Below are 25323 nucleotides of genomic sequence, written 5' to 3'. Positions count from 1 at the left end.
TAATGTATTCATCCACCCACAGCAACTGGAGAAGCAGTGCTCTTAAGTACAGTCCAATCAGTCTCTGGCCTGCTAATGGCTCCAATCCAGTTTCCTACAGGAGCTTTTTCTTTCTCTTCAAATGCCATGTGGTCGCATGTCCCTCGGAGCCGCAACAGCCCAACAATACGACTTTTGAAGGGAGAAATGCTTCATTTTCATTATCTCGTAGGAAGAAATTAATTGACTTGGTAACCCCTTGCGAGCTATTTGTTTCCAAGTTTAATTTTTTCTCAAAAATACTGTGACATTTAATCTGCGCCTCGCAGCAATTTCAAAAACAACTCGTCTGATAAACAAAAGAAAGACAAATAAAAGGATATTCAGTGAAGACGATTTTGTTTTTAATTAGTACATTGACTTTTTCTTAAAAATCTATTCTATATTCAGCATAAGGAAGGCAATTTACAACCCAAAGATAAGAGAAGCAACAAAACATAAGCAGTGGACATACCTCAACATCTCACAGACAACAGTGCTTTAAGGGAAACGCAGAGCAGATACGGGAATATATACAACGCAAAACAAAAAAAACAAAAAAAACAAAAAAAGCAGCAAATCCCCACTCAAAGACTGACTAATTTTGATGCAAATGTAACCCAGTGTAATTATTGATTGTCATAACTTTGCATGAACAAAAAGTATACATTCAGAGTGTCTTTGCAGACCCAGGGCCCTTTGGCTGATGTGGGGTTGTAAAGCAGCATTTAACTCCTGTCCTTAGGTGCCGGTGTGGATGGAGGTCAGTATGTCTGAATGTCCTCACTCTGTAGCCACAGTCCGGGTGGAAAATACAAGCAATTTAGCTGTGAGACCACTCAGGATCAATATGGCTTCATCCCAGGCAGGAGCGAGGGGGCCAATCGCACGGCTGGCCTGAGAGGTCCTTAACAAAGTGGGACAGACAATAAAGAAGGCACAGACTCCACTGACCCGAGAGCAGGAGAGGAGGAGGAGGAAGGAGACGAGACGAAATGAGACAAGAGGAAGATGGAAGAGGAGAGAGGACACAAGGAGGGAGGAGACGAGAGGACAGGCGAGGCGACAGCACAGCACTGGTACGACTCTGTACCGAATAACTAAAGAAACTTGAGATATGATTTCAAAGACATACTGATTGATACATCTGATACTTTATGCAGAACATAATATTTTGGAACGCATCGCCCCGACTGCTTAACTGTTGAAAAAGGTAAAGAGGTATGTCTGCTGAAAAGGAACTAAAGCACATTCAGTACATGTTTAAATCAGACACACAACAGAGCCTATCTACAGTAAAGAGAATATAACAGTGGAGTCATGATGCTGCTCTGAGCACTCCAGTCCAAAACTCAAGAAAATACCAAAGCTGATTATATGAAATGCTATACAAATGAAAAAGGTTGGTCGTAAAAAAAAAAAAGAGAAAGCTTCCTGGTATTAACGTTCATATTCTTTGTATGTTCCCTCATGTTTACACATGTAAATAGAAGACAAATGTGCCTTTTTTATACAGAATTTAGAAATTCACAAAATAAATAAATTCGCTATGGCCTTAAAATTGAATCTCAATTGTATATTATATGTATATATATATAATTCCATTTCATATAAACAGGATTTAAACCTCGGAGCCTCTGAAGCAGAGGGTGATAAAATCTGTTTTATCCTGCGTATTCTTTCTCTCCATTTGAGCCTCCCTATCTCGCTGTGCCTCCGGTCTGCAGCTCTATACAAACAGTTTTGATGTTGGTACGTCCTTGGTGGACAAAAAAATGCCCATTTCCATAGTAACACAGTGTTTTAAGGCCAGGAGTAATACAGAGTGAATGCATAACTTTTTTTTTTGTTTATATGAAAATAAATGAGTAATAAGTTCTTAGATGTCTGAGAGTCTGAAAAAGTCATTTAGTCCGTTTTTCATCTTTTCCTCAGACGTTTCAAAGGGAGAGTCTCGAGCTGTTTGAACTTCCTGTAAGGCACTCTTCAATTTAACTCTGAGATGTGTTTTTTTTTCACCTGGACACCGCGACACAGCATCCATCCCTCATCCGCGGGAACAGAAACTCGCATGTGGCTTAAGAAGAAGACACGCGGTCTCTGCAGGCTCTCAGAAGTCTGATTTCATTGCACCATTTGGCATCCAGTCCCTCAGTTTTGGTTTGTTGCATTCGCCTCTTTAAACACAGTCCAATGAGATGTAAGGTACGAAAATGACTAACTGGCACATTTGGTAGACAGGGATCCCTGGTTTATCCAATGGCTGTTCTCCTAGAGGGGGAGCTTGTTTCATGTGTGTATGTGTGTAGTTTCCTGTGTGTGTCTGTGTGTGTTGGGGTTAACGTCTGTGGAAAAAAATCCCAAAATCTGAAAACGTCTTAGAAAAACTAAACACTCCCTTGTTTTTTTTAAAATTAGGCACGTGGTCACAAAATATGTGAGTAAACAATAAATCCTGAGGCTGAACTGACCAACCTTTAAGAGCAACTCGGTGCAACATCCCTCACTCTGATCTCTGTCAGATCACTGTGGTAGGAAAAGAAACAAAATGGATTCAATGGTTTTTCTTTTTTGGTTCAGCTTGTGTGGAGGAGTCCTGCAGCACTAAGCCTCTGCAGGTTCTGTCTTTATCTGGATAAAGTTTGCAGGCAATTGGACAGACAGCGGCAGCTCCTGCAGGCCTTTTATTCCCTGCTCAGGCTGCAGGGACATCTCCCCACGCACTTCCAGCTCCTCCACAGGGGTCAGGCCCTCACTAGGGCTGCTGCTCTGAGAGGAATGTCCATTAATTATAGTTTCACTCACAGCCTCCTGGCACTGGCTTTGACTGGTATCAATGATCACTGTCCTATACTGCAGCTCTGCCTCCCCTACCTCGATCTCTTCTTTCGCAAACGTATTTGCCGCCAGTGATGGATCACCGTTCACCATCGACTGGAAGTAGCTGGGGTCCAGCAGCTCCTCTTTGACCTGCAGCCCCGACAGGTCGCTGGATTTGAGCACGGTTGCAATTACGGTGCCAGGCTGCTGTGTCACCATGGTCTGCCCGGAGGTTGTGTTGATGGTGACTAGACGTGGGAGACCATTGAGACTGGACGCGGTGGAACTAATGACTCCTGGAGGTGAAGTGCAGGAGGAGGAGGTGGAAACGGAGGAGCCCAGACTGGTGACCAGGAGCTGATGCGGGAGGCCGTCCTGCAGGCTGCTGGCTCCCCCTGATAAAGAGGCCGTCTGGATGGTGAGCACATCTTTACCACCTGCTGTGGTTGAAGGCACGGTGTGGAGGATAACCCGAGGTGGGGAGCAGTGGCTGGAGTCCCCGTTGGCCAGGACAGTGGTGAGAGGAACAGACTGAAGGGAGCCAGGAGACGTCAGGACCATAGGAGCAGTGATGGTCCTGAAAAGACAAAATGAACTGAGTGTGTACTCGTGTTTCTTCGTGTGCTCTGACAGAGCTGCTGTAATTGAATCTCCAGCTTGTATCTTTGCAAATATACACAAGGATTATTCTTTAATGGAACCCTATTGAGAAAGTTACCCAGCGCTCAGCGACGATCCAAAACAGAAGCGCTAATGCACTTATTAATATAACAAACAGCGTTGTCAGCTGTACTGCAGAAATGATTATTCTCCTTGATATCTATCTGCGCACGATGTTTAACAGCCGAGGAGAAAAGCCAGATGACTGATAATCTATTGATTATACAGGCAGTGAACACAATAACCTGCGCGGTACAATGCAGAATAAAGAGTACCCAAGAGTTGAGTTATCATCTCTCTGACATCAACAAAAACTGATTATAAAATTTACAAAGGAAGAATGAACTGCAGCACTGGCTTGGATTGTGTGATACCGCTGGTTGTATCTTAGATACAAGGTTGAGCTCCCTGACAAGACTCGCTCAGCAATAAAAGATCGACAAGACCCGAATGAGTCTTACTATGTGAAATGAAAGTCCACATTCAAGTAATTGTGTGTAAATAAAAAAGATTTACAACCTAAAAAACTCATCTTGATTTTTTATAATCAAAGCATTCTGTGCCCGTGTGTGGCAGTAACCCAAAAACAAATCCAATAACAATACATCTGATGATGGGTTTTTTTTATACGCTTCTTGCTGAGAACACCCTTGTAGGAATAGTTTGATGTTTTTTGGAAAAATGCTTATTTGCTTTCTTGCAGAGAGTTAGATAAGAAGATTGTACCCTATTTAATTTCTATCTGTGTAAAGGTAACAATATCAGCCTACCAGCAGCTCTTAAGCTGTCTAATTAATACGTGATATTATATTGTTTACTAGGAGACAAACTAGATGGGTTATCTGTGAGTGAAATGAAGATTGTTTTGAATTTGAAGATAAGAACTACAAACTGTTTTAGCTTAAACTGTTGGTCAGAGGAATTTGTATCTCCTGAATTTGCTCCAAGATGAGTTTCATGTACTGTTTGATCTATATTGCAATATTCATGACAAGTTAACGTGATAAAAACGAAATATTTGTCATCAGATTTGAGTGCTAGCATTTTTTTTCTATCAGTGTAAGGTTGTGCCGTTGCTAGGCTAGCTGTTTCCCACTGTGTCCAGTCTTTATGCTAAGCTAAGCTAACTGGCTGCAGCTTTATATTTAACTAACAGATAGGACAGCAGGTCAGTATCTATCTTCTTAACTTACACTCTGCAGGAAAGAAAGCAAGCGTTTCTTTTAAAACAACTGATGATGTTCTCAGCGGGACATTCGACAATTATAAACCACACGTGTTTTCTGGCGGTTAATTATGTATCATGAACCTTGTTTCTAAATTATCTCAATCATATTCTTGATGTTTCTGAGTTGCAACTTTGTGTTACTTATTCACTGAGATATGTCTCGATATAAATATGTCTGGAATGAGCTAATATCACCCCGACTGATTCATCAGTCAAGCTCTAGTCTGAAAGATCATGAAATCTTTGATCAGAGATGATTTTTTTTTAATAATAAAAATGAAATGAAATCATTCTTCCTTTAGCTGACAGTCCTTCTCAAAAGACCTCTGGATAACTCACAGTGTGGAGAAACTTTAAACTCTTGCTAATCTCCTACCTCATAGCTTGTGCCTGTTCTTGGCTGGCCTGCAACATGTGGACGGACTGAAGGAGCTCCACTTGTCCTCCGTGTGCGTCGTTGTACAGGAATTCATCATTAGGTTCCTTTTTCATCTGCTTCACTGAGACTTGGTGTTGACCGTGAGCCCTCCCGTGCCCTTTGGACCCTCCACGGACCATGGACCGCCCGTTGGTAGATCTCTGACTCCCGTAGCAGCCGTTGCCGTCAGAGCCTGCGTCTTCATCCTCGATCACCACCAGATCCGCTGGCATCTCTTTAAACTGATAAACGAGCCGCTGCCCCTCCACTTTAGCCAGGATGCCTCTCTGATAGTAGTACCTAGAGGAGAAGGTTTCATCATCATTCAAATTCAACCTAATCTCGTAAAATGTCACACCATCCTTCCAGTGTGTTATCACGAACATATCTGTGGACTCGTGTCTGCAGGGTTCACAGCTAACGTGCCTGACGATGAAGCTCATTTACACGTTCCCCTCACCTGAGAGCTCTTCCCATGGTCTCATAGTTCATGTCGGGCTTGTTCTTGTGTTTGCCCCACAGCTTGGAAACAGCCTTCGAGTCCACCAGCTTAAAGATGCCTTTCTCCCGCTGCGTCCACTTGATGTATTTGGGACAGGTGTTTTTATCCTGCAGTAAAGCCAGAAGGAACTCCCACAGGTAGATCGTGTTGCCTGCAAATTTGGGAGGAAAAAATAAATTATGTTTTTTAACATTCAAGCATGTCAGACATTCATGGTGGTGCCTTAGAGCTGTAGACATCTATAATTCATTTAGTAATTTAAGGTTTCTCTTATAAATGTTATACAGCAGCTATGGGCGTACAGGAGAAACTACTCTTTTCTTCTAACCAGTGTTGTGTCAGTTTCCTGCGTGCATGTGTGCCTCAAAAAGGGAATTAATTATACCAAGCCAAGGCGTAGACTACTCTAATTTGTGAGATGCTCTGGCCAGAAGTGGTTAAAAACAGCAACGCTCCCAGTAGTCACTTGAATCCCAGACACCGTGACAGGGTGATGTATATGTGTGCAGCTGAACCTGCCGTCCCCAGCCCCCTGCTCATTGTGTCACACTGTATGGTGCAATGAGGTTTCACATCGAGCAGCGCTGGTCTGCTTCTATCGGTAGAGCATCAATGTGCCCTCCAGCCTGCAATCACTTCTGTTTCCCTGTGAAACACAGCACTCTGAGATCCCCTCATCCATTAACTCGCCCAGATTCAACCCCGCCGGGCTGCAGGGGTTGAGGACTGCTGTTTGCACACTCCACAGGAGGAAACAGAGCGTACACACGAGGAGGAGAGACCTTGATTTTTATTGGCTCATTACAGAGAAGCGGACTAGTTAGTGAGGCTTACCTTTGCCCTCTTTGCTCTTCTTCCTGAGTGGCAGGTTAGGGGTGGTGATAGGGGAGCAGGGACGCACCGCCCGCGGCTTCCGCACTATGATTTAAATTGAGGGGTAGTGTGTTATAAGGCGAGAGGTCACAGTGAAATCATCCAATTACCCACAACACTGAAATTTTAGCGCAAGAGATAATTCCTGTGCTCTAACAAGGAGGAGGCGGACAAGAGCTTTACCTTTGGTTTTTTTCTGCGGCTTTAAGGGACACTTTTGGGGTATCTCATCCATGGATGAAGTGTCCTCATCTAGCGACATGTCAAGGGCACTATTATCCATCTGGTCAGGCCTCAGAGGGGCGTATGTCAAGTCTGACTCCAGCAGAGTGCCGTAGGTGTGAACTATACATAAATAAGAGGAACAGAAACACAGACGAGCCGTGAATAGATCATAAAGAAAGTGTTTCATGATCAAAAGAACGATGTCAGATCACACCAGCGGTGTAAAATGAAAAATAACTTACTCATGCGCTTCTCATCCAGGATGTTGTTTGGAGACTCCATGTTAAGAAGAGCTGCTGCTGCTTCGTTCGTCTCCATGCTGTCCTCTGCGCCTGAGACTGTTGTTTCTGTCCACCAGACGACAACAAATACATCATCCTTGTTAGTTGTTGAAATCCTTGTTAGTAACTACCTCGCATATTGTGGTGTTGATACTTTAATGTCTGGCTCTTTTGCTGCTTGAGTACCCGACATTTTTATGTCTTATTTTATGTTTGCACAGGCAATTTTTGTTGTTAGGCACAAAAATAATGGATAAATAAAGGAAATGGAGCTCTTAAGCAGGCTGAGTACGGGCTAAGACATCTTGCAGATTTTTCAGGTCTTTCAACATTTTTGTATATCTGATGACTAAAGACTCTTTAGGTTATTCTAGCAATTAATTGTAATTATTTATCAAAAGTGCACCACTGAAACACTCTCTCTTCACGATAATTAGTATAAAATTCTCATAGTCCTATCTGAGAAACTTATTAGAAAGAATGGACCTGTAAAATAAAGTATTGCATCGATGGTGAGATTCATATTTTGCACCTAACTAAGCACAGTTGCCTTTAAATTAGGGATGCGCAATATGGATTTTTTTCAGCCGACATGAAAACCGTACGTGCATCTCCTGGCTTGTACCGGTAAGTTACCTGATAATTTCATATTTCTATATTTCAAAAGAAGTTCCTAAGCTGTAGTTTATTCACACCTGAGGGTAAGAAAGGCTAAAATGTAGTGAGAAAAGATGGATGACTTAATATTTCATAACTCTGATAAGATTTGTTGTGTTAAAACTCGTAGGCTTGTAGGCAAATTGCGAACACGTTGCCTCTGAAACTGTAAAAAAAACATCAACAATATAACGGCCGATATATATCACACATCCCTACTTTAAATGATAGGAGAGTAAACAGTCTTTACCTGAGAGGTCCACCCCTCCCACCAGGATGGAAGGTTCCTCCACTACATGGAGAGTCGTGTCCACCATGATGCCGTTTGTCACCTCATCAGACTCCAGGCCGGAGTAGACCTGCAGCAGATCGGCTGCAGGCACCTGCTCAACGATCACCGCCGGGAATACTGACGGGTCGTCCAGCTGAACAGAGAGAAAGGACACACACACATGTACAGAGAGAGGTATGAGATGCTGTAACAGGAGCGATTACTGGGAGGCAGGGGACTGACGGTCTTTGCACATGTGTATATGCAATAAAAACACCATTAATTCCTCCACTACACATCATAAACGCAATATAAAAACCCCAGGTGACATCAGATTAATGTTATAACTGGATTTGGTGTCTTATTTTTATTCCCTAGTAAAATATTGAAGATTCATACTCAATTTCAGCTAATGTGGAGGCAGATAGCATGGAGGAGAGCTCATTTCTGCCGTGTTGCAGCGGCCTACAGGGACCCGCTGAAGAAGACAGGAACCAGCTGTTTGATTTGGCCTACTTCTCCCGAGAAGTTAATCTTATGCTCAGGAATTATATAAGCCCAAATGAATGTTAATGGATCAATCATGAATTGCAGGCAAGCACCCCCTTCATCATGTCCTGAACGTGCTTTGGGAGTTTTTCTAACCCTGCCGTCTCATTTCAGGGCCGATGCAGGAAAGAGCGAAGGGACTGAGGGAATTACTGGAGTCTGGGCCAAAGGACTGAGGACCAACTGAGGAGCCCAACATACCTGAGAGCTCCTCAAACACAGACGCAGTCAAGAGTGCTCACCGGGCGCTTGGTTCGTGTCAATGGGAGGGAAATTGAGACTAATTCAGTCCTTAGAATAAGTCCTCTGAAGCTCTTATTTTGATGTTTTTCCTGTTCTAGTGGCCTTAAGTGACGGCTGTCAGTTTGTTTATTCCAGCGTCAGAAGAACGTACAACACAAGAGGTCTGATTTAGACATTTTTATGCCGTAATCACAGCATTTGTTTTAGATAAAAAAAAAGGTCACTTCAGGTGCTTTGACGATATACAACTCAGGGTCAGCTGACCCCCAGCAGATGGCAGCAGATTACACTTCAAAAATGCAGTGAGGTCTTTGTGAGAACGACGTCAGCGCCAACCTGCTAATGCAACTTGCTTTGGATGTTTTAGGAATGTCTTTTAATTATATTACATCTCCAAACCACACTGAAACAAAGACATCTTGATTAAATGTTCATGTTAATTGCACAAGGATAAGAGAAGAAGAGTATTCCATCTTTCATTTGTGGTAAAAGATGAGTGAAACTGAATGTAACTGGACAAACACGTTCTTAATACCAGGCTGCCTGTAATCAGAGCGTATCGTGCGATGCTGGCTGACAAACACTGAGCTGCACTGTTAACTGGACGAGGTGTCACTGAGATGTGTCACAAAGAAAATAAACAGAAACAATAAAAAAGAAAATCTCTGTGGTCTCTTTCCTCCTTAAATACACTTGTGAGTATTATGTGGTACTTTTTAAAAGATCAATTAAGTCGTGACCTGATTAAAGGAGGGACAGGCGAAGGAAAAGGTGCAGCGGGAGGAACATGAATAAAGGCTTATCTGTCTCTTTACACAAGTGTCCATTGTTGCTTTGGACCTCTGGGGCATACCAGGTGTCTGGGCTGTGAGCCGTGGGGGTGGGAAGAGGGGGCCCATGGATACACTCCCATTTCAGCTACACTTTAACCAGGAAACTAACAGACCGACTCATTATTTGGACACGGTATTAAACGGTTAGGTAAAGAAGCCCATTACTGCCAGTTAAAGAAAATAACTGATGAAATCTTAGCCTTGATAAAAAAATACAAATATATATTCCCATGGGAAATCATAAAATCATCAGGTAGAAAGTCTAAATTCTGATAAAAATGTTGACTTCTGTATCTCATCATTTTGATTTATCTGATCATTTTGCCTTTTTATCCTCATAAGTATAACTTTTTATCCCAAAATGATGATTTTAAGTCATAATTTAGACTTTTTAATCTAATTATTTCAACATTTTACCAAACAATGGCTTCCTATGACAAAATTATAATCTATAATCTCATAATTCTGACTTGTATCTCAATTTTTTCATCAAGCTTAGTCTTCATCTTACTTTTTTCTTTAACTGGCTTGAAGTGGCCTCCATAGGAAGGACTGTGGAGCTGGATTGTTTATGACGCTGTACATAACGTCTGTGTCTGTGACTGCTGAAGATGGCTCCACAAGATGTCTATCATAACTCTGAAGATCAACAACAAACAGCTTCTGTCATCTAAGCTCATCTCAGCTGCGAAACCTCGAGGGGCTAATAAAAACCCTGACTTTAGCTTTGACTACAGACGCTATCAATGTCTCGCTGACATACACTGAATGTTTCCCATTGATCGGAGCCTTTGGTAGACATATTATCGGACAGGCTACTGCATCTCCTCGTCTGGGCTTCAATGATGTTTGCTGTCCTTGAGTGAGAGTCAAGCATGTGTGAATAGACAAAGGCATTTTGACTGTTGGTCTGATGAGCTCGTGAAACAGCAGCACCTCCCACCCCCCTCCCACAGAAAGTCTGAATCCCACGCAATTTGCTGACAGAGGCATGAGGCGTCTGAAGCTGTTGTTTTTACAGGGAACACCTTCAGACTAGTACCGTCAGGATGGTGATTTGACATTTTAAAAAGCGTGTTTCAATGTGCAGGGTAATAACTGTGGAGGAGAGATTTAAACCTGTGAGGAGGTGAAGCTCTCAGGAGAACCAGCACCCGACATTTAACTGAAAAATAATATCGAACACCAGACAAGGTTTTAACTGCTTCTTCCTCTTTGTTGACTCGGATAGTGTTTCTAGTAGGGAAACAAGCGCGATAACAATCAGGCCCATTTGCATTTCTGAGTTCCCCATTCTGCCTCTGAAAGCAACAGCATCTGTGCAAGCTGTTCCTCCTCAACACCCCGCTCTCTTCTGCTTTACCTGCCCAGCCACAATGGAGTCCAACTGTCTGTACACGTCCAATATCCTCATAATCACGATATTTGAGAGTGTAGCAGCCCGTAGCGTGACACTGTCAGCTTAAAAAGTGAGTTGTTTACCTAAAAGCAATATGCCTTTTTCGTTCCTGTAGCCTGAAACAGATACTTTTATATTTATTTGAAAAGGAAAGAATCTGTAGCCATTGTTGGATCAGAACCTGATAGCCCTGAAGTCATTACGTGATCCGATTTAGGGAGCTACTTATTGACCTAAAAACCAATACAGCATGGCTAATCATTACAGAACCTACCCTATGATTTCACTCAGCTCTAACAGCTTTATTGTGGCCAAAATAAATCTTTACAATCTTATCTAACAGCAGCAGCAGCAGAAACAAAATGGCCACCGCAGCAGTGTTAGTGTGTTGTTCCTTTTTGGGGGGTATTTCCAGGACGTGGTAAAAAGGGGCATACGGCTTGCATAACAGGCTGAGTGGGTGCAGCAAGGAACAAAACTGTAGCACTGGAACAATACAAGACCTTTGAGAGCTATTATCCAATCCCTTCCAAGCAGCCTTGTAACTGGTCGGTCAGGTTAGGCCTGAACCGGTGCTATTCAGGGATCCGATGACAACTTGTCACTCTTGGTGCACACATACAGATACCAGTACACGTAAACACACATACAACCACACTTACAATCAAGCCTGCTCCACAGGATTCAGAAGCGGGTGTGGGGATGAAATAACTGCACACCTGACCGGGCAATGAAAAGACACACAGGCACAGGTTCACATAGCATGCACACACAGTTACCTCTGTGCCATAAAGCCCCACCCTTTCCCTCCCACGCACCCTAACCCTCGCTGCAGGTTTCTCAATCTTTCCATTTCTGTGCTACTGGCAGCCCGTACTCCTCTCTCTCACTTCCCAGGCCTCCATCCTCCCCTCCTTGCCTGCCTCTTTCCCTAGCATGTAGTCAGAGTTAAAGATCACGGGCTCTGGGCCACAGCTAATCCTCCCCCGGTGTCCATGCTGTTGACACAAGTCTTGTTTACGCTCCAATGAAAAGTCTTACATTTATCAACAAGATCGCATCTGCTTGAAAATGATGGATCATCAAACGCTGGTTCAGAGGTAAAAAAGAAGAAGAAGGAAATGCTGTCTACAAGCCCCGTTGTGCATAAAAGCAACAAATTACTGGATTAAAACAAAAGTTTCAAATGTGGTTTGTCCAGTGTGATACTCACCTGGTTGATTTCGTCCATCCCGTTGCTGGCGAATTCAAACACGAGTTCGCTGGGCTGTACTGCAGTCGTCATGGCAGCAGAGTTCAGAGGGCAAGGAGCAGCCTTAAAATACCCTGGCTACGACTACTTCGGGCTCCTTCTCAGCTTCCACCTCGCAAAATGGCTTCCCCTCTCGTCCTCCTTGTTCTCTGATCTAGGGCGGTTATGGCGCTCCGAGAGAGAGACCACGAGCCGAGTTTCAGAGGAGTGCTGTGGCCCAGGTGGGAGCAGCCTCGTCCCTCTCTGACACGGAGGCTGGGTCCCGCTGCGCCTGGAGCATCTACACCTGGAGGAGAGGCAGAGAGGGAGATAAGGGGCTCTGGTTAGGAGATATATTAGATCACTTTAATTTCACTGAGGGACAAGAGAGGCAGCGAGGAGCAGAGGTAGTGCAGAGGAAGAGTGCTTGTGCAGGGGGACAGAAACCCCCGAGTGAACCACTCAAATAACAGATCTGTAAAGTTTAAGTAGGACGACATATCTGGTTGTTCGAAGCTGAAAAAGCCACAAGTTTCAGTAGAGAAATCAGAGAAATCTGCCTCCCAGACTGACAAACCAAAGTCTAAGCAAAAGTGTCTTCTTTGCTTGCCAAAAGTAAAAGGTTTGCAACAGGTTTCAGGCTTAATGACAATGCAGGTGTATTCTTGCAAGCATCACAGCTATTTTGATCTTGCACAGTTACTTTTACCCAAAATAAACTACATATCTTAATCTTAACATCAGAGATATGACACTTCGGCCTCATCCGTCAACTCTGAGACGGTTTTGACTTTTCTGCTTGAACAAATGACTTCAAACTTAATCATCACGACTGTAACTGCAGCTCTGAAATAAGCACAACAGTATCTCAGCATACAGTCAGGAGGATCTCACAGGAAATCATGGTGGTGGTTTGATCACTAACGCCTCTCATCTCATAGCTGTCCCCTTCCCTGAAATGAAATCACCCCTTTTCGCACGACACCCTAGATCACAAGACTCAGAGGGCTGATCACATGAGCGGTGGTGCTGAGGTTCTGAACGAAGCCTCCCTCTGCACAGAAACACAAACACACAGGCGAGAGATCACTCGTGTGATGATGCTCTGGAAGCCCCTCTGTGCCGACCCCCCAGGGAGTAACTGTGATCACAGGCAGCAGGGGGGGAGGGCGGGAAACTGGTGGTCTTGTGCTTTGGTAGTGTGTGTGTGTGTGTGTGTGTTGAGGTGTGTCCCACCAACCCGATACCCACAGGCAGGTTTCAGGGCTGGAAGACGGGAGGGGCTGATGCTGGGTTGAAGAATAAATAAATGGACACCCCAAGGCCACAAACCCCCACCCGCCTCTTTCCCAGAGACCAAAGAGCTGGCAGCAGTAAAGAAGCAAGAGATGGCACACACACACACACACACACACACCATCCCTGCTTTTTCCACTGCTGCAGGGTGGAGCTTATTTGCTTTGAAATGCCTGTGTGACTGACGAAGTTGCATACCAGGCCCAATTGTATTTTAAAGAGGTGGCGGCGGTGGTGGTGGGGGGGGGGACAACGGAGGAGGTGATAGAGAAAGCCTGAACTTCTGCAGCTTGCAGGTCACAGGCGCTAAACAAATTTAGTTCAACATCCAGACAGAATAGGAACATGTGGTCGTGATGTCTGGAAAGCATCGTTCTGGGAGACAGAAGAGAGACGGAGGAAATGGGCTACTGTTTCACTCCAGTCAGTCCTTCCTGCTGTCTGTGCCGGGCAACGTCCATGCGCACCTCTGCCAGAGCTGGTCGCTGCTGCCATCTGTCTGAAGCTCTTCAGTGCCCGGGTCTTCCTGGCATGTTTTTTTGCGCTTGGAAGAGCGTCACAGGCCCATTACCAGACTTGAGCAGAAAAGAGGGGGTATATTTTATCCAAATGACTGAAGATCTATAAATCGTGTAAAAAGACAAACAGAAGACGGTGGACATGTGTCTGCCTGCTAAAGTGACCGCACACACCCACACATTTACACCAGATGCCCTCGTCTGCCCTGTGTGAAGCCGGACCAGGACACACCATGTGGGATGAGGTGGAAGTGCAGTGATTTGTGTCAAATGGGATCACTCTAAAGTTTCCCTGCCAAGCCTTGCTGCCTTCTCCCAAGACAGTTAACGCTTAAAAACACCAAGTTTTGACTCCCCTTTTCTCAGCTTGTGTTGTATTTATGGAGCTGTTAGTGTGTGCATTTCAGTTCAATAGCCTGCAGGCACGACTGAGGGTGAATGATTCACAAATAATCAGCATCATCATAATCAGATGACAGGAAACACACTGCAGGAGATCAGCGAGAGTGAAGACAGAAGTAAACTCTTTCATTCTCCTTTCTCTTCCCTTTGTATTCGTGCTGTCTGCTGTATTCATAATGCATCAGACTGTGTCAGTGTTCGTCTGTGTGTATTTTCTATATCCCTCCTGTCAGTGCATCATTGATCTGAATGGCCCAGTTGGCATAGTGCTAACAGCAGACAGGGACACAAGAGAGCCAGCCATTAGTCAGACGCAGCGTGCACATTATCCCCGAGCACATGACAACAGCTGCCTTGTCCCAGCACAGGGGCCGGGTTGTAAACTGCACTTACTACGTCATGAAGAGGAGAAGAGGAGGAGAAGCAGCGAAGGGAGGGATTTTTTACTGGGATGTTAGTCAATGCATAATAGCCAACAGAGCAAATAGACTGCCTGTGACTCGCTCTGGGTGGGGCCTTGAGCATTTTTAGTGTGGTTACCAGGCGGGGCATCCTGGTGACCCAGAGGTACACGGTACAAAGTGTAACTGTGGCGTCCCGAGTTTGAATCCAGTCCAACACATGTGCTACATGTCATTTACTGCCTCTCTTGATGTAACTAATATAACTCTACACAACATGTTTAAAAGCAGCATTAAGTGACTTTTGGCCACAGAAGGAGAGGCAATACTGAGGTGTTACCACCTTAAGAAGTTGTTACTGCGAACGTGTTAGTGCAAAATTACCTATTTCCACATCTGGCAAACATGGAGAAACATTAGCAGTTATTTTGTAAGTCAAGTTTTTGTCCGCCCAATGAATGCCTATGGTCTCCACTGACCCCTTAGAGAGATATCTGACTCTTTAGCTGCTGAACGCTCCACTGCGTTCACCAGCTAGTAGGCACTAACTTTGTCTGTCCGCTGTGTGGTGCTGAGCAGGTAGTGTAGAGTCAGTTTTTTTTGTGTTTTTTTGCTGAAAAATGCTGTCTGCTGGGAAAACTAATGAGAGCAGTGAGAGTAAAACCAAAACAGTAATGTTGGGGGGGCAGTAGAAACCAAAACAATGAGCTGAAAAATGCTAAAACGCTCCATATGGCTGAGGGGAACTGCAGAGGTGGTGATAATTCTATGTGGTTTCCACTCCACATCTCTGACAGAGCAACACCTACTGATTAAGCTCATTAACTGTCATTTCATCTATAAAACGTGTAATAATTGTGAAAGACACGTCCTACAAGCCCAAAGTGACGTCTTCATATTGCTTCTTTCGTCCAACCAACAGTCCAAAACCCAAAGACTCTTCATTTACTGTCATAAAAGACGAAGCAAAGCAGCAAATCCTCGTATTTCACAAGCTGGAACCAGCAAATGTTTGACATTTACAGACGTACAGAAGGTGGCAATTAACTTTCTTTCAATCAGCTAATCGTTGCAGCTCTGATCTCTGAACAGCTTGTACAACACAAAGATTTAAAGTTTCTTTTCTGTCTCATAAACTAAACTGAATCCATTCGAGTTTAACTTTTAATAAAAACATGTAGTTGGTAGGCAACTCCTTGGTGTCTGCAAACTTCTGCAACTATCAAAGAAGAGAAGGAGCTGGACCCATTTTTGATGATTGTTTACAAAAACTGCTGCCAATACATTTTCTGTCAATGGGCTGGTTATTGATAACAATCCTCAGCAGCAGCCCTAAAGATGATCGCTGCATGTTTCGCTGATAGTACGGCTCCATCACGGCGATCTGTGACCATGGTGAGCATGTGATTCTGTATCTCCTCTTCTCTGACGATTACGACTGTCTGTTATATACGGCAGCCTGATGAGCAGCAGGCTGAGGAGGAGTATGAAGCAAACACTGGCCTACTCCACCCCTACAGCATGGTGACTGCCAGTCGCAATAACAACCAATTAGAGTCAGGATTCATGAACAAATGGAGCATTCCCAGAAGGCCCTACTTCCCCCGCTTTAGTCTCTTCAGCTGAGCTCATTGTTGACCATGAAAGGAGGTAATTTAAGCCAATTGAATGACTATGCAATGACTCACCCTGCATGTGGTGAGTGCAAACATTGTGAGATGCGAGAGAAGGACCAAGGCAAACTTTGCTTATCAGCCATTTTCAGCTCGGGTTACAAATATGCTGATTTCTCCAGGTGACAGGATTGTTCAGCGGAGCCCCGGGGCGGCTACAATACGACGGTCACAGGACTTAAAGACGGCTGGTGCTGGTGTCAGAGAGCGAGTGGTATTCCTGGTATTTGAAGTCTTTTTTCCCCACACAGGTATAGACAATACAGATGTGACTAGCAAAAACTGAAACGGACATAAATCAAGAGTCGAGTCTGCACTCATCGAACACCTGGGAAGGTTTTAAAACTGACAGAAACAGCGATTTTACCCTCCATCATCTCACCACTGACAGAATGAGTCCTGCAAACGGTTTAGTTTTCTCAGTTCAGCAGAGAAACACCAAAGTACAAGATGGCAGAAAATGCGTGGGCTCACCGCTGCCGTATTATTGAATGGTTGTCAGCACAGACATGCTGTTTTTGCAGGATCCTCTGGGTTCCTGTAAAGGAAATGACTCAGTGATATGAGGCTTGAGCTCATTCCTGGAGCCCTGTGATAGGCCATGTGGGCATCAGAGGATCCTGGTCATCATTTCTGGACAGCAGTTCCCTTTTGGGCATGTTTTTTTGTACAGATGTCATTAAATTACGCACCAGTGTTTAACAATAGTACTTTCACTGCCAAGGGAAACACAACCACTTTGGCAAGGCAAAAACAGGGTTCGACTCAGTGAGAGAAAGTAAGTAATGACGACGTATGTTAGGGCCGGCAAACAAACACTGTACAGTATATGTCATTATTATGAGACTATATATCATCAGGTTTGGGATGTTGTAACAACATGATATGGATAAGAGTTTTCTTTTTCTAGTTTTAAAGGCTGCAATGCAGTAAAGTGATTTTCTGAAATTACCAGACTGTTCTACTTGTTATAATACTTGCCTTTACCCACTTTTTATCCACATTAATGATCATTGTGTTAATACCGATCGTCATCACTACAATATAATCGAGTCATAATATTGTGTTATTTGATTTTGTCACCCAGTCCGAGCATTTAGGCTGCGCTTCTGAGGAGATTTCAAAATACAGATTATTGAAAACATCAAAATATTCATATCGATTCTGAATTTTTGAAACGGTTTGAACACTCATTTTTCACGGTATATTCACTCCAGTACTAACTGCGAGTTGGCATATGCACCACATAGCGCCACCTCCTTCAGAAGTAAATTAACTTTGAGGCTGTTTATCTCAACACCCACGACACAAGCCTTGGTACATTTATCATTTCATAAATATCAAAACTTTTACCCCTTGATGTTGTGTCATTTTTTCCCGCTGTGGTATTGAACACAGTATCGAACGGTATCGGTGCCTGTATCAAAATGTTCTTAACGATACCCAGCCGTAATCAAATGTCAATATTTTCCCAGGTATTGTATCAAAGTATAAATTCCAGTATCTTGACAACATAAATCACAATATAGCCAATATCGCAATATCATTTTCAAGCCATATTGCCCAGCGCTGATGAACGCTCATCTTCGTCTATCCCACATTTCAAGGTAACAAACAAGCAGTCAAAGTCTTGATTGAGTTACAGCTGCAGAGAAGGACAGAGTGCTGCTAAAGTGTTTGAGTAAGAAGACAGTAATTAAGGAGTTGCATCAACACCAGACAAAAAACACACAGCGGTGGTGTTCACCACAGCTCCAGCCCTATGTCAGCACCATAAAAACTGTTTTGTGTACAGTATTTTCTGTGCATTCTACGTTTTACTCACCACCACCACCACCCAGCCTTGCACAATACAGCATGTCTCACCATGTTTCAAACTCCAACTCCACTTTATTGAGCTGAAGAAAGGAGTGCTTTCACTGCGATCCTCAGGCCACACCATGCGTGTGGTGATAAAATGGCAGAAACAGGGCACAGAGGCAGGCATAGACACCGGCTAATAGCATGCAGCTGCAGAACACAAGGCATCAGAAACGCAGACACCGAGCTGGGCACTGTGCTCGAGCCAGCATTCACTCCGTCTGTCTCAAAGAAGAAGGCATTTGGGATCTGCCGTGCCAGGGCCAAATGAAGACTGAGAGGAAAACGTCACCTCGAGCACAGGCTTTCAGAAGGAGAATGGAATTTAATCTCATCTCCTACGAACCTTGTACTTTTCCACTCAGGCTCAAGGCTCCAGGAGAAGGACCCATGCCTTCCTGTGACAGTAGTTGTTTGTGCCAACTAACACGCTTTTAAGTATAAGGTGGCATTGTTTTGTGGAAGATTACACATTATCTTTAGTAAGTAACAAACTCTGGGGAACAGGGTCGAAAGCTAACAATATCCAAAAACTCAGAAACTTCTCCTGAGACCAGACTCTGCTTCTTTTTTTGGTCAATTTTCATTCAAATATGTAAGAGGCAAGTTTCCAGCTGAGACGTTTCAGACTGTTCGCTGGCCTATATATACTCATCTGACATGCCCTTTGTCATAGTGAAGCGTACTTGACTTTCTTGTTTAGGCCCAGCTCGGTTTGGGGCACGGTAGAGAAATAAAGGTAGCCAGAAATATCAGTGACATATTTTAAAACAGGGTAGAGAGAGAGAAAAAAAACAAAACACCCACAAACTGACCTGTGAATCTTGCACTCACAGGAACAGCATCACTGAGAAGTGGCTTTCTGCTGCTTCCTGTCTGTTAAACCACACTCACAAGAAAATTTCTTCCTCTGTGTAAGAGCGGAAAGTTCTGAACTCCCCCTCCTTCCTTCTCAAACAACACGCAGTTACTCTCGTAGATGTGAGTCTTGTGACACAGGTAGCATTTCCTATATGAACAACACAGCTACTAGAAATATCTTCACGTAACGGTGACGTAAAAGACAAAAACGACGAACTTTCAATTGGACTGTTTTTAGAAAAGGATGTAGCTCGTCGCGTTGTGCTTCAGTTGGTAAAACTCAACCGAAAACACATTTTAAGCACATTGATTAAATTTTGTATTATTAGAAATCCAGGCTTTCTAAAATATGATCTGCAAATGAAACACTCTCAGCTCCTCAGTGTTTTCGAGCCTGCTACACTCAGCTTGTTTAATGACAGTGACGGTGAATTAAAGGATCACAATAGGGCTCTCAAAGCCACACCTGCCATTTGCAGACATCTCTCCCCCACAATGCTGACACAAGGCGTGCAAACACAGACAGCATTACTAACCCCCCACCCCTCTACAGACTCTCACACACATACACACACACACACATTCACACATCCCTTGTTAGGCCCCATGAGTCGGTTTTACAGACATTTCTCAGAACAAACTACATGGTTCCTGTCACATAGTTTTCACTTGTAGGTCAGAACGCACAGAGTACATCAGTGAACATGTGCTGTGTGTGCAACTAGAGCACCCCGCAAACTTTTTTTTTTTTACAAGCCACTGAGAATAACTGCCCTGCAGCACCGATGAGCCAGTCGTTAACACTTTAACATCTGCTGAAGTATCTTCTGCTTCTTAATCTGAGCAAACAATAAGACTTGAAACGAATCCACACAAATCCAAATCGCAATAAATCATCCAGAACCGCACAAGTTTCTTGATTATATCGCTGCTGTCTTACCAGATGGATCCAAAACTAGAGAAGCACGTTTTAACCTGACAGATGCAGCCCATTTGTCAAAAACTACCCCGGCGGCCTGTTTCTATTATGTGGCAACAGGCCACATGTCACAGATAGGAAGGACCAAGTTGTGAAAACAGGACAGGAAATTGCAGCAAATCTTTAGAAAAGACATCTGCGCCCTCAAACATGGTAGTTTGATGAGCTGCCGTGATGTCGACGAGGCTGTGAGACGTTATTAAAGCATATGGATGTTGTCGGTAAGACGCAGAGTAAGACTGGTCCAACAAGGAGCTGGGAAAGTGGCATCTTTTATAAATTACCACATCATTTAAAAAAACAATGATGCAATGATGTTGCAGTTGGACTGAAGCCTGATCTCACAGCTAAGGCTCTAAAAAACAAAGACGTGTAAATACATATTTCTTCCGTCTAATATGTGTCTGCCAAGGAGGTTATGTTTTCACCGCTTGTTTGTTGGTTGGTTTGCCGGTTTGTCTGCAGGATTTCACCAAAACTACCAAATGGATTTCCACGAAACTCAGATGTAGGATGGGTCTCGTCCCGGAGAAAGACCACATTATTTTATGGTGTAGATCCATAAAATAAAGTGACAAGTTTCTTTAACATTCTTCATTTCTCGGGGATCTGGATGAGAAAAAATGTGGCTGGTATCTCTGAGTGAGTACATAAGGGGACTTTTGTTGGGGCCTTGGCGGAGGTATGCGCTCTACTGAGTGCCATTCTAGTTAGAGATTGAATTTGGTCACATTCGAAATCAACTTCCCAACCTTTAATCAACATTAAAACAAATGTAAATGCACACGAGTTAGCAGCTACAGAAGTTCTTGTCATACAACACGAAGCAGCGACACTATCTTGATGCTGTTCAGCGGCGTCAAGTGCCGCAGGAGTGTTTTACCTTCAATAACCTGCCATGATCATGCACAATTAATTATTTTACTAAATTATCATCCGATGCACCTGTGTCTTTGTTAATACTGGACACATTAAATGATATCTGAAACAATGTGACCCTGCAGGGTATAAAGAGTCTTGTGTCTGCTCAATCATGAAGCTTCTTTCCTCAGTTTCAAAATCCAAATGATTCCCAGTGAAAAAACACAAAAGACGTCGGATAAAGAAGATGCAAGTCTGTGCGTGTGTGTCAGCTGTCTCACACTGCCCTGCTGATTCCTTTCTTGCAGACATATTTGAAATGCTTCATCCCGACTCTTGTTTAGGCTGCTGTGCGGGAGCAATTTGATGCATGACTAGACTGTAAAGGCAAAATTCTCCTCTTTTAAGACAGTAAGCAAGACTTAAACAGGCATTAGACATGCATTGGAGGCTGGCGCATGAATCGCCTGTCTGCAAAAGAAGAAAAGAAGTGATCATTTTTAAATAAACTCTCCTAAAAACATCACGAGCAAGGCTGAATTCAAATCCCAAATCCAAAACGGTGCTGCATACTGTACCTGCTTCTGAAATAGCTTAGTCACACGCCCCTCTCTGATGTGTTTACATTCATACCAATGCTGACATGTCACAGCACAGGTATACTGGAGAGGATATCAGAAAAATACCAGCAGCTCAAACTCTCAACCGAGCTGCAATAAAAACAAAGTGGAGGACGACATTCCTGATTCTTTCTTAGACCTGATATCAACCATCACATTATGTAACTTCCCACAATAGCTAATTTTCTGTATGACCTTTGCCAACACGCTTTGCAGCAAACTATTAGGTACACGTTCAGATGAAGCCATGAAATCTCAGGGCTTCGAGTCTGAGTCAAGGCTGGGAACAGGGGACCCGGCTGCTGCAGAGGAGGCTGCATACCAAACAGGTCTGGACACAAGCAGGCTGATGTGTCCACCCATAGTCAGGCATGCAACACACAACACGCCTAGAGAGGGAATAAAATCAAACAGAGATGAAATAATCTCATTTTTCTCTGCCTCGTCATGCACTCTGGGGTCATGCCTTTTTCTTTTTTTTTTTTTTTTTAAAGGTGCAGTGCAACATTTTGGATGATTGCAAACAATTGACTCCAACAATTAAGGGTGTCAAGATTCTCCAAATCCACATCTTGTTTTGACTTTCACTTTAGAGATCGTGACTCATTTAAATTTGCAATTTAAACATGGTTATGTCATGGTCAGACTGTCACAAACTGGTCACGATTTTCTGGTTCTACTTCTTTGTCATTTCCAACTTCAGCAGCAGATTAATAGTGTCAAGTTGAAAAGTGCAGCTGCAGAATACCAGTGAACTATGCTGCGTCGTCTTGGAAGAGGCCAGAGAGGAAAGAGCAACCGGCTGCTGGCTGCATGTAGCTTCATATTTTCATACATCAATCCTCTCATGTCTCTTGTCAAACTACTTATCTAAATGCCTCATCAAACATTGTTTTATCCCCCTCTTCCTCTCTACATCACCACACTTGCATGACTCGTTTCTTTTCTGCAAGAGTTTTTCACCACTTGGCCTGTTTGGTAGTATAAGAAATACCAGAAAATGTCTTTTCTTTTTTTTACTGCATGAGCGGGGGAGGAGAGATACATCATTCACAAGCAGCTTTAAACATTGTTGTTGTAAAGCAACAAGGACACACAGACATGCTAATCCTGTCTGCTCACTGTGTGTCATGCTGCAGTATATTCATACCTAATATGTATGATAATGTTTCCTCTGTTGGACAGGTTGAAACACTGTGAAACATGCTAATGTGCCGCTTTAGCAAAGCCGTTTCTAAGACTCCTGCAGATCAAGCCTCGGTTTAACAGCTAATAAGGACTAAATCAGCTCTTCTCATCTGATCCGCCAGTAAAGCCCCTCAGATAGGACCACTCACACTCAGACAGCTTAGCCCCCTTCATGAGAGCTTATCTGATTTCACACAATTGGATACTGGGTCAGTGTGGAATTAGGTATCACCGGCCAGTGTTTCTATCTAATCTTAAAGCCAGTAAACATTTGCCCTATTCCTCGATCTGGAGACAGAAGTGCTGAGTCATTGCATTTCATGATGTCAGGGTGAATATTTTAACAGGGATGCAAAACTGTTTGACTTAACTACACGTAACTTGAAGTCATGGCAAACGTTTGGACTGCATGCCTTTGGTGTTACGTAACTACACTTTACCTCTCAGTCACCTGATCTTGTCATCGTGACATGTTTTCTGCAACCATGTCCATGTTGCTGTACGACATTAGATCTCTGCACTGCTACCAACGATTTTCATTTAGGTGGCTTATTTCAGCTGCTGCAAACATCAATCAAAGGTTCATTTCACCTGATTGGAGATTGTGTTTGAACGTGTGCGGGAAGCAAACGGACATTCTGTCCAGCGCGGTCAATATTTGAGAAGGCTTTATGAAATACACTCGTTTATGATAGTCAGGTGATGAGGAAGGTGCAGCCAGGGCGCAGGAGATGAGGGCAATAAACTACCTGGCTGAAAGTACAGCCGTTCTTAATCTGGTTATATAACAAAATATTTACATGTTGTTACTGTTTAACCACATTAATGATGTGTAATAGCTATATGTGGAAAGTATGAGAAGATAATATAAGAGTCTACAGGATGACACATTCATGACGGGCTCCTGCAACATGGTGGTTTCAGGACTACTTTGAATAAAGAGGCCTGACAATCAGTCTCCAGAGGGTCTGGGGTTGTGTTGTTCTGACGAGAATCACAATGCAAAAACGCGAAAGGTAAACAAGGAGTGGCTGTTGCTTAGGAACAAGCGGAGGGAGAGGGCCTGTAAAGTCGGCTCCGTGGTACAAGAAAGAGAAGAGAAGGTGGGACCTCATTCAGCTCGGCAAGGACACATGTCGACGAGCGGGCTGAATGGATTTTCAAACTGCTTCCGCTTGTGTAGTAAACATCTCTGAATAAGAGAAATGATCTGTGAAAAGCAGGGACGTGGTGACTCACCGAGACGCTGGAGGATGATGTTCTTTTACCACCACGAGTGCAAAGTTACAGATAAAGTAATTATGAGGTTGCCACTGGTCCAAGAAACATGATGTCAGATACTTCTAATAATAGTGATGTGATGTGAAACACTTGACAGTCATGAAAGAACAGTGTCACTCTCCATGAAGCGAGAGCCGGGTGACAGTTAGCATAGCTTAGCATTAAGACCGAAAAAGGGGGTAACAACTAGCCTGGCACATCTAAATCTTAGTAATTAACACATTATATCTTGTTTGCTTGATGTTGTACGAATGAAATGAATGTTGTCTTTAATGTGAGTGTGTTCAATGAAGCAGTGATGGAAACACAACACACACAAATTTTCTCCCCTTTTCAGGAGTTAAGTTATGAGGTTAAGGACGCTGGCATGTTGTAATACTTCTACACAGGTCTCTTTTCAAGCAGCGCTCAAATGTCACTCAGTCGGCGCTGAGTTCAAAAGAGAAGTCAAATATATTAAAACAGAAAGCAGCTTCACGTTGTCAGTGGCCTCCGTGTCAGCTGCCTGATCGTTACTACGCATGTACACTCTCGACAGAGATGAGAGAGAAGTGAAACGTCTAGTCACAATCTTATGGATTAAGACTTTTTAAAACAAGTTTGACGCCTTCGGGATGGAGTCAGATGAGGTTTAGCATGTGCATAATGACGAACCTGACAGACAAGAACACAGAATAGAAAGGCAACCTCGTCTCCTGGCAGTGCTAAATGAGTCAGTTGCAGATTTTTGCATATACACACGCGTTTTGGTACTTTTGGAGGTGTTGGTAGGCAGATCTTGTTGCCTTTGGACAGTGCCAGGCTAGCTGTTTCCAGCCTTTACGCTAATCTAAGCTTATCTGGCTGTAGCTTCGTATTGAACGGACAGATATGAAAGTCGAATCGATCCTCTCGTGTAACTCACGGCAAGAAAAACAAAGTACATTACCTGAAATGTCAAACAACTGCAGTAAGCGGTAGTAAAGTGTTGTTTTGATGTGAATGGTGCAGCACTGACGAGCAAAGTATCTGCAACGTAGTTTCAGTTTCAAGTGTAAGTTGCTTGATTGGCAAATTTATATTGACACAAAAATGTTACTATCTCCCAAATCATTTGTGCATGCAGTTCTGTGAACGAAAGCTCGACTTTAAAGCTGAAGCTGGAGGAAAGGGTTCATTTTTGGGAGTGTTTTGTG

General features: G+C 43.5%; 1 protein-coding gene across 2 annotated transcripts in view; it reads right to left on the bottom strand.

The window, feature by feature from the left end:
- Positions 1–361: 361 nt before the first annotated feature.
- Positions 362–25323, bottom strand: part of elf1 (E74-like ETS transcription factor 1) — a 30894-nt gene continuing 5932 nt past the window's right edge. Inside the window, exons 1-9 of one of the 2 annotated variants that reach the window (XM_073487745.1) lie at positions 12191–12358; positions 11640–11696; positions 7933–8107; positions 6987–7091; positions 6703–6864; positions 6481–6564; positions 5605–5797; positions 5103–5444; positions 362–3415 (exon numbers count right to left, since the gene is read on the bottom strand). In XM_073487745.1, coding sequence (XP_073343846.1) covers positions 2623–3415; positions 5103–5444; positions 5605–5797; positions 6481–6564; positions 6703–6864; positions 6987–7091; positions 7933–8107; positions 11640–11696; positions 12191–12262 — 1983 coding nt within the window. In that variant the 5' untranslated portion in view covers positions 12263–12358 and the 3' untranslated portion in view covers positions 362–2622. Of the gene's footprint in view, positions 3416–5102; positions 5445–5604; positions 5798–6480; positions 6565–6702; positions 6865–6986; positions 7092–7932; positions 8108–11639; positions 11697–12190; positions 12516–25323 lie in introns of those variants that run through there. The other variant, XM_073487747.1, reaches the window with a different exon arrangement.

The sequence above is a fragment of the Pagrus major genome, chromosome 18 (genome assembly GCF_040436345.1).
Source record: "Pagrus major chromosome 18, Pma_NU_1.0".
In the NCBI taxonomy this organism is placed as follows: domain Eukaryota; kingdom Metazoa; phylum Chordata; class Actinopteri; order Spariformes; family Sparidae; genus Pagrus; species Pagrus major.
The sequence above is the reverse complement of the archived record's forward strand: the minus strand, read 5'-3'. Positions and strand labels throughout refer to the sequence as shown.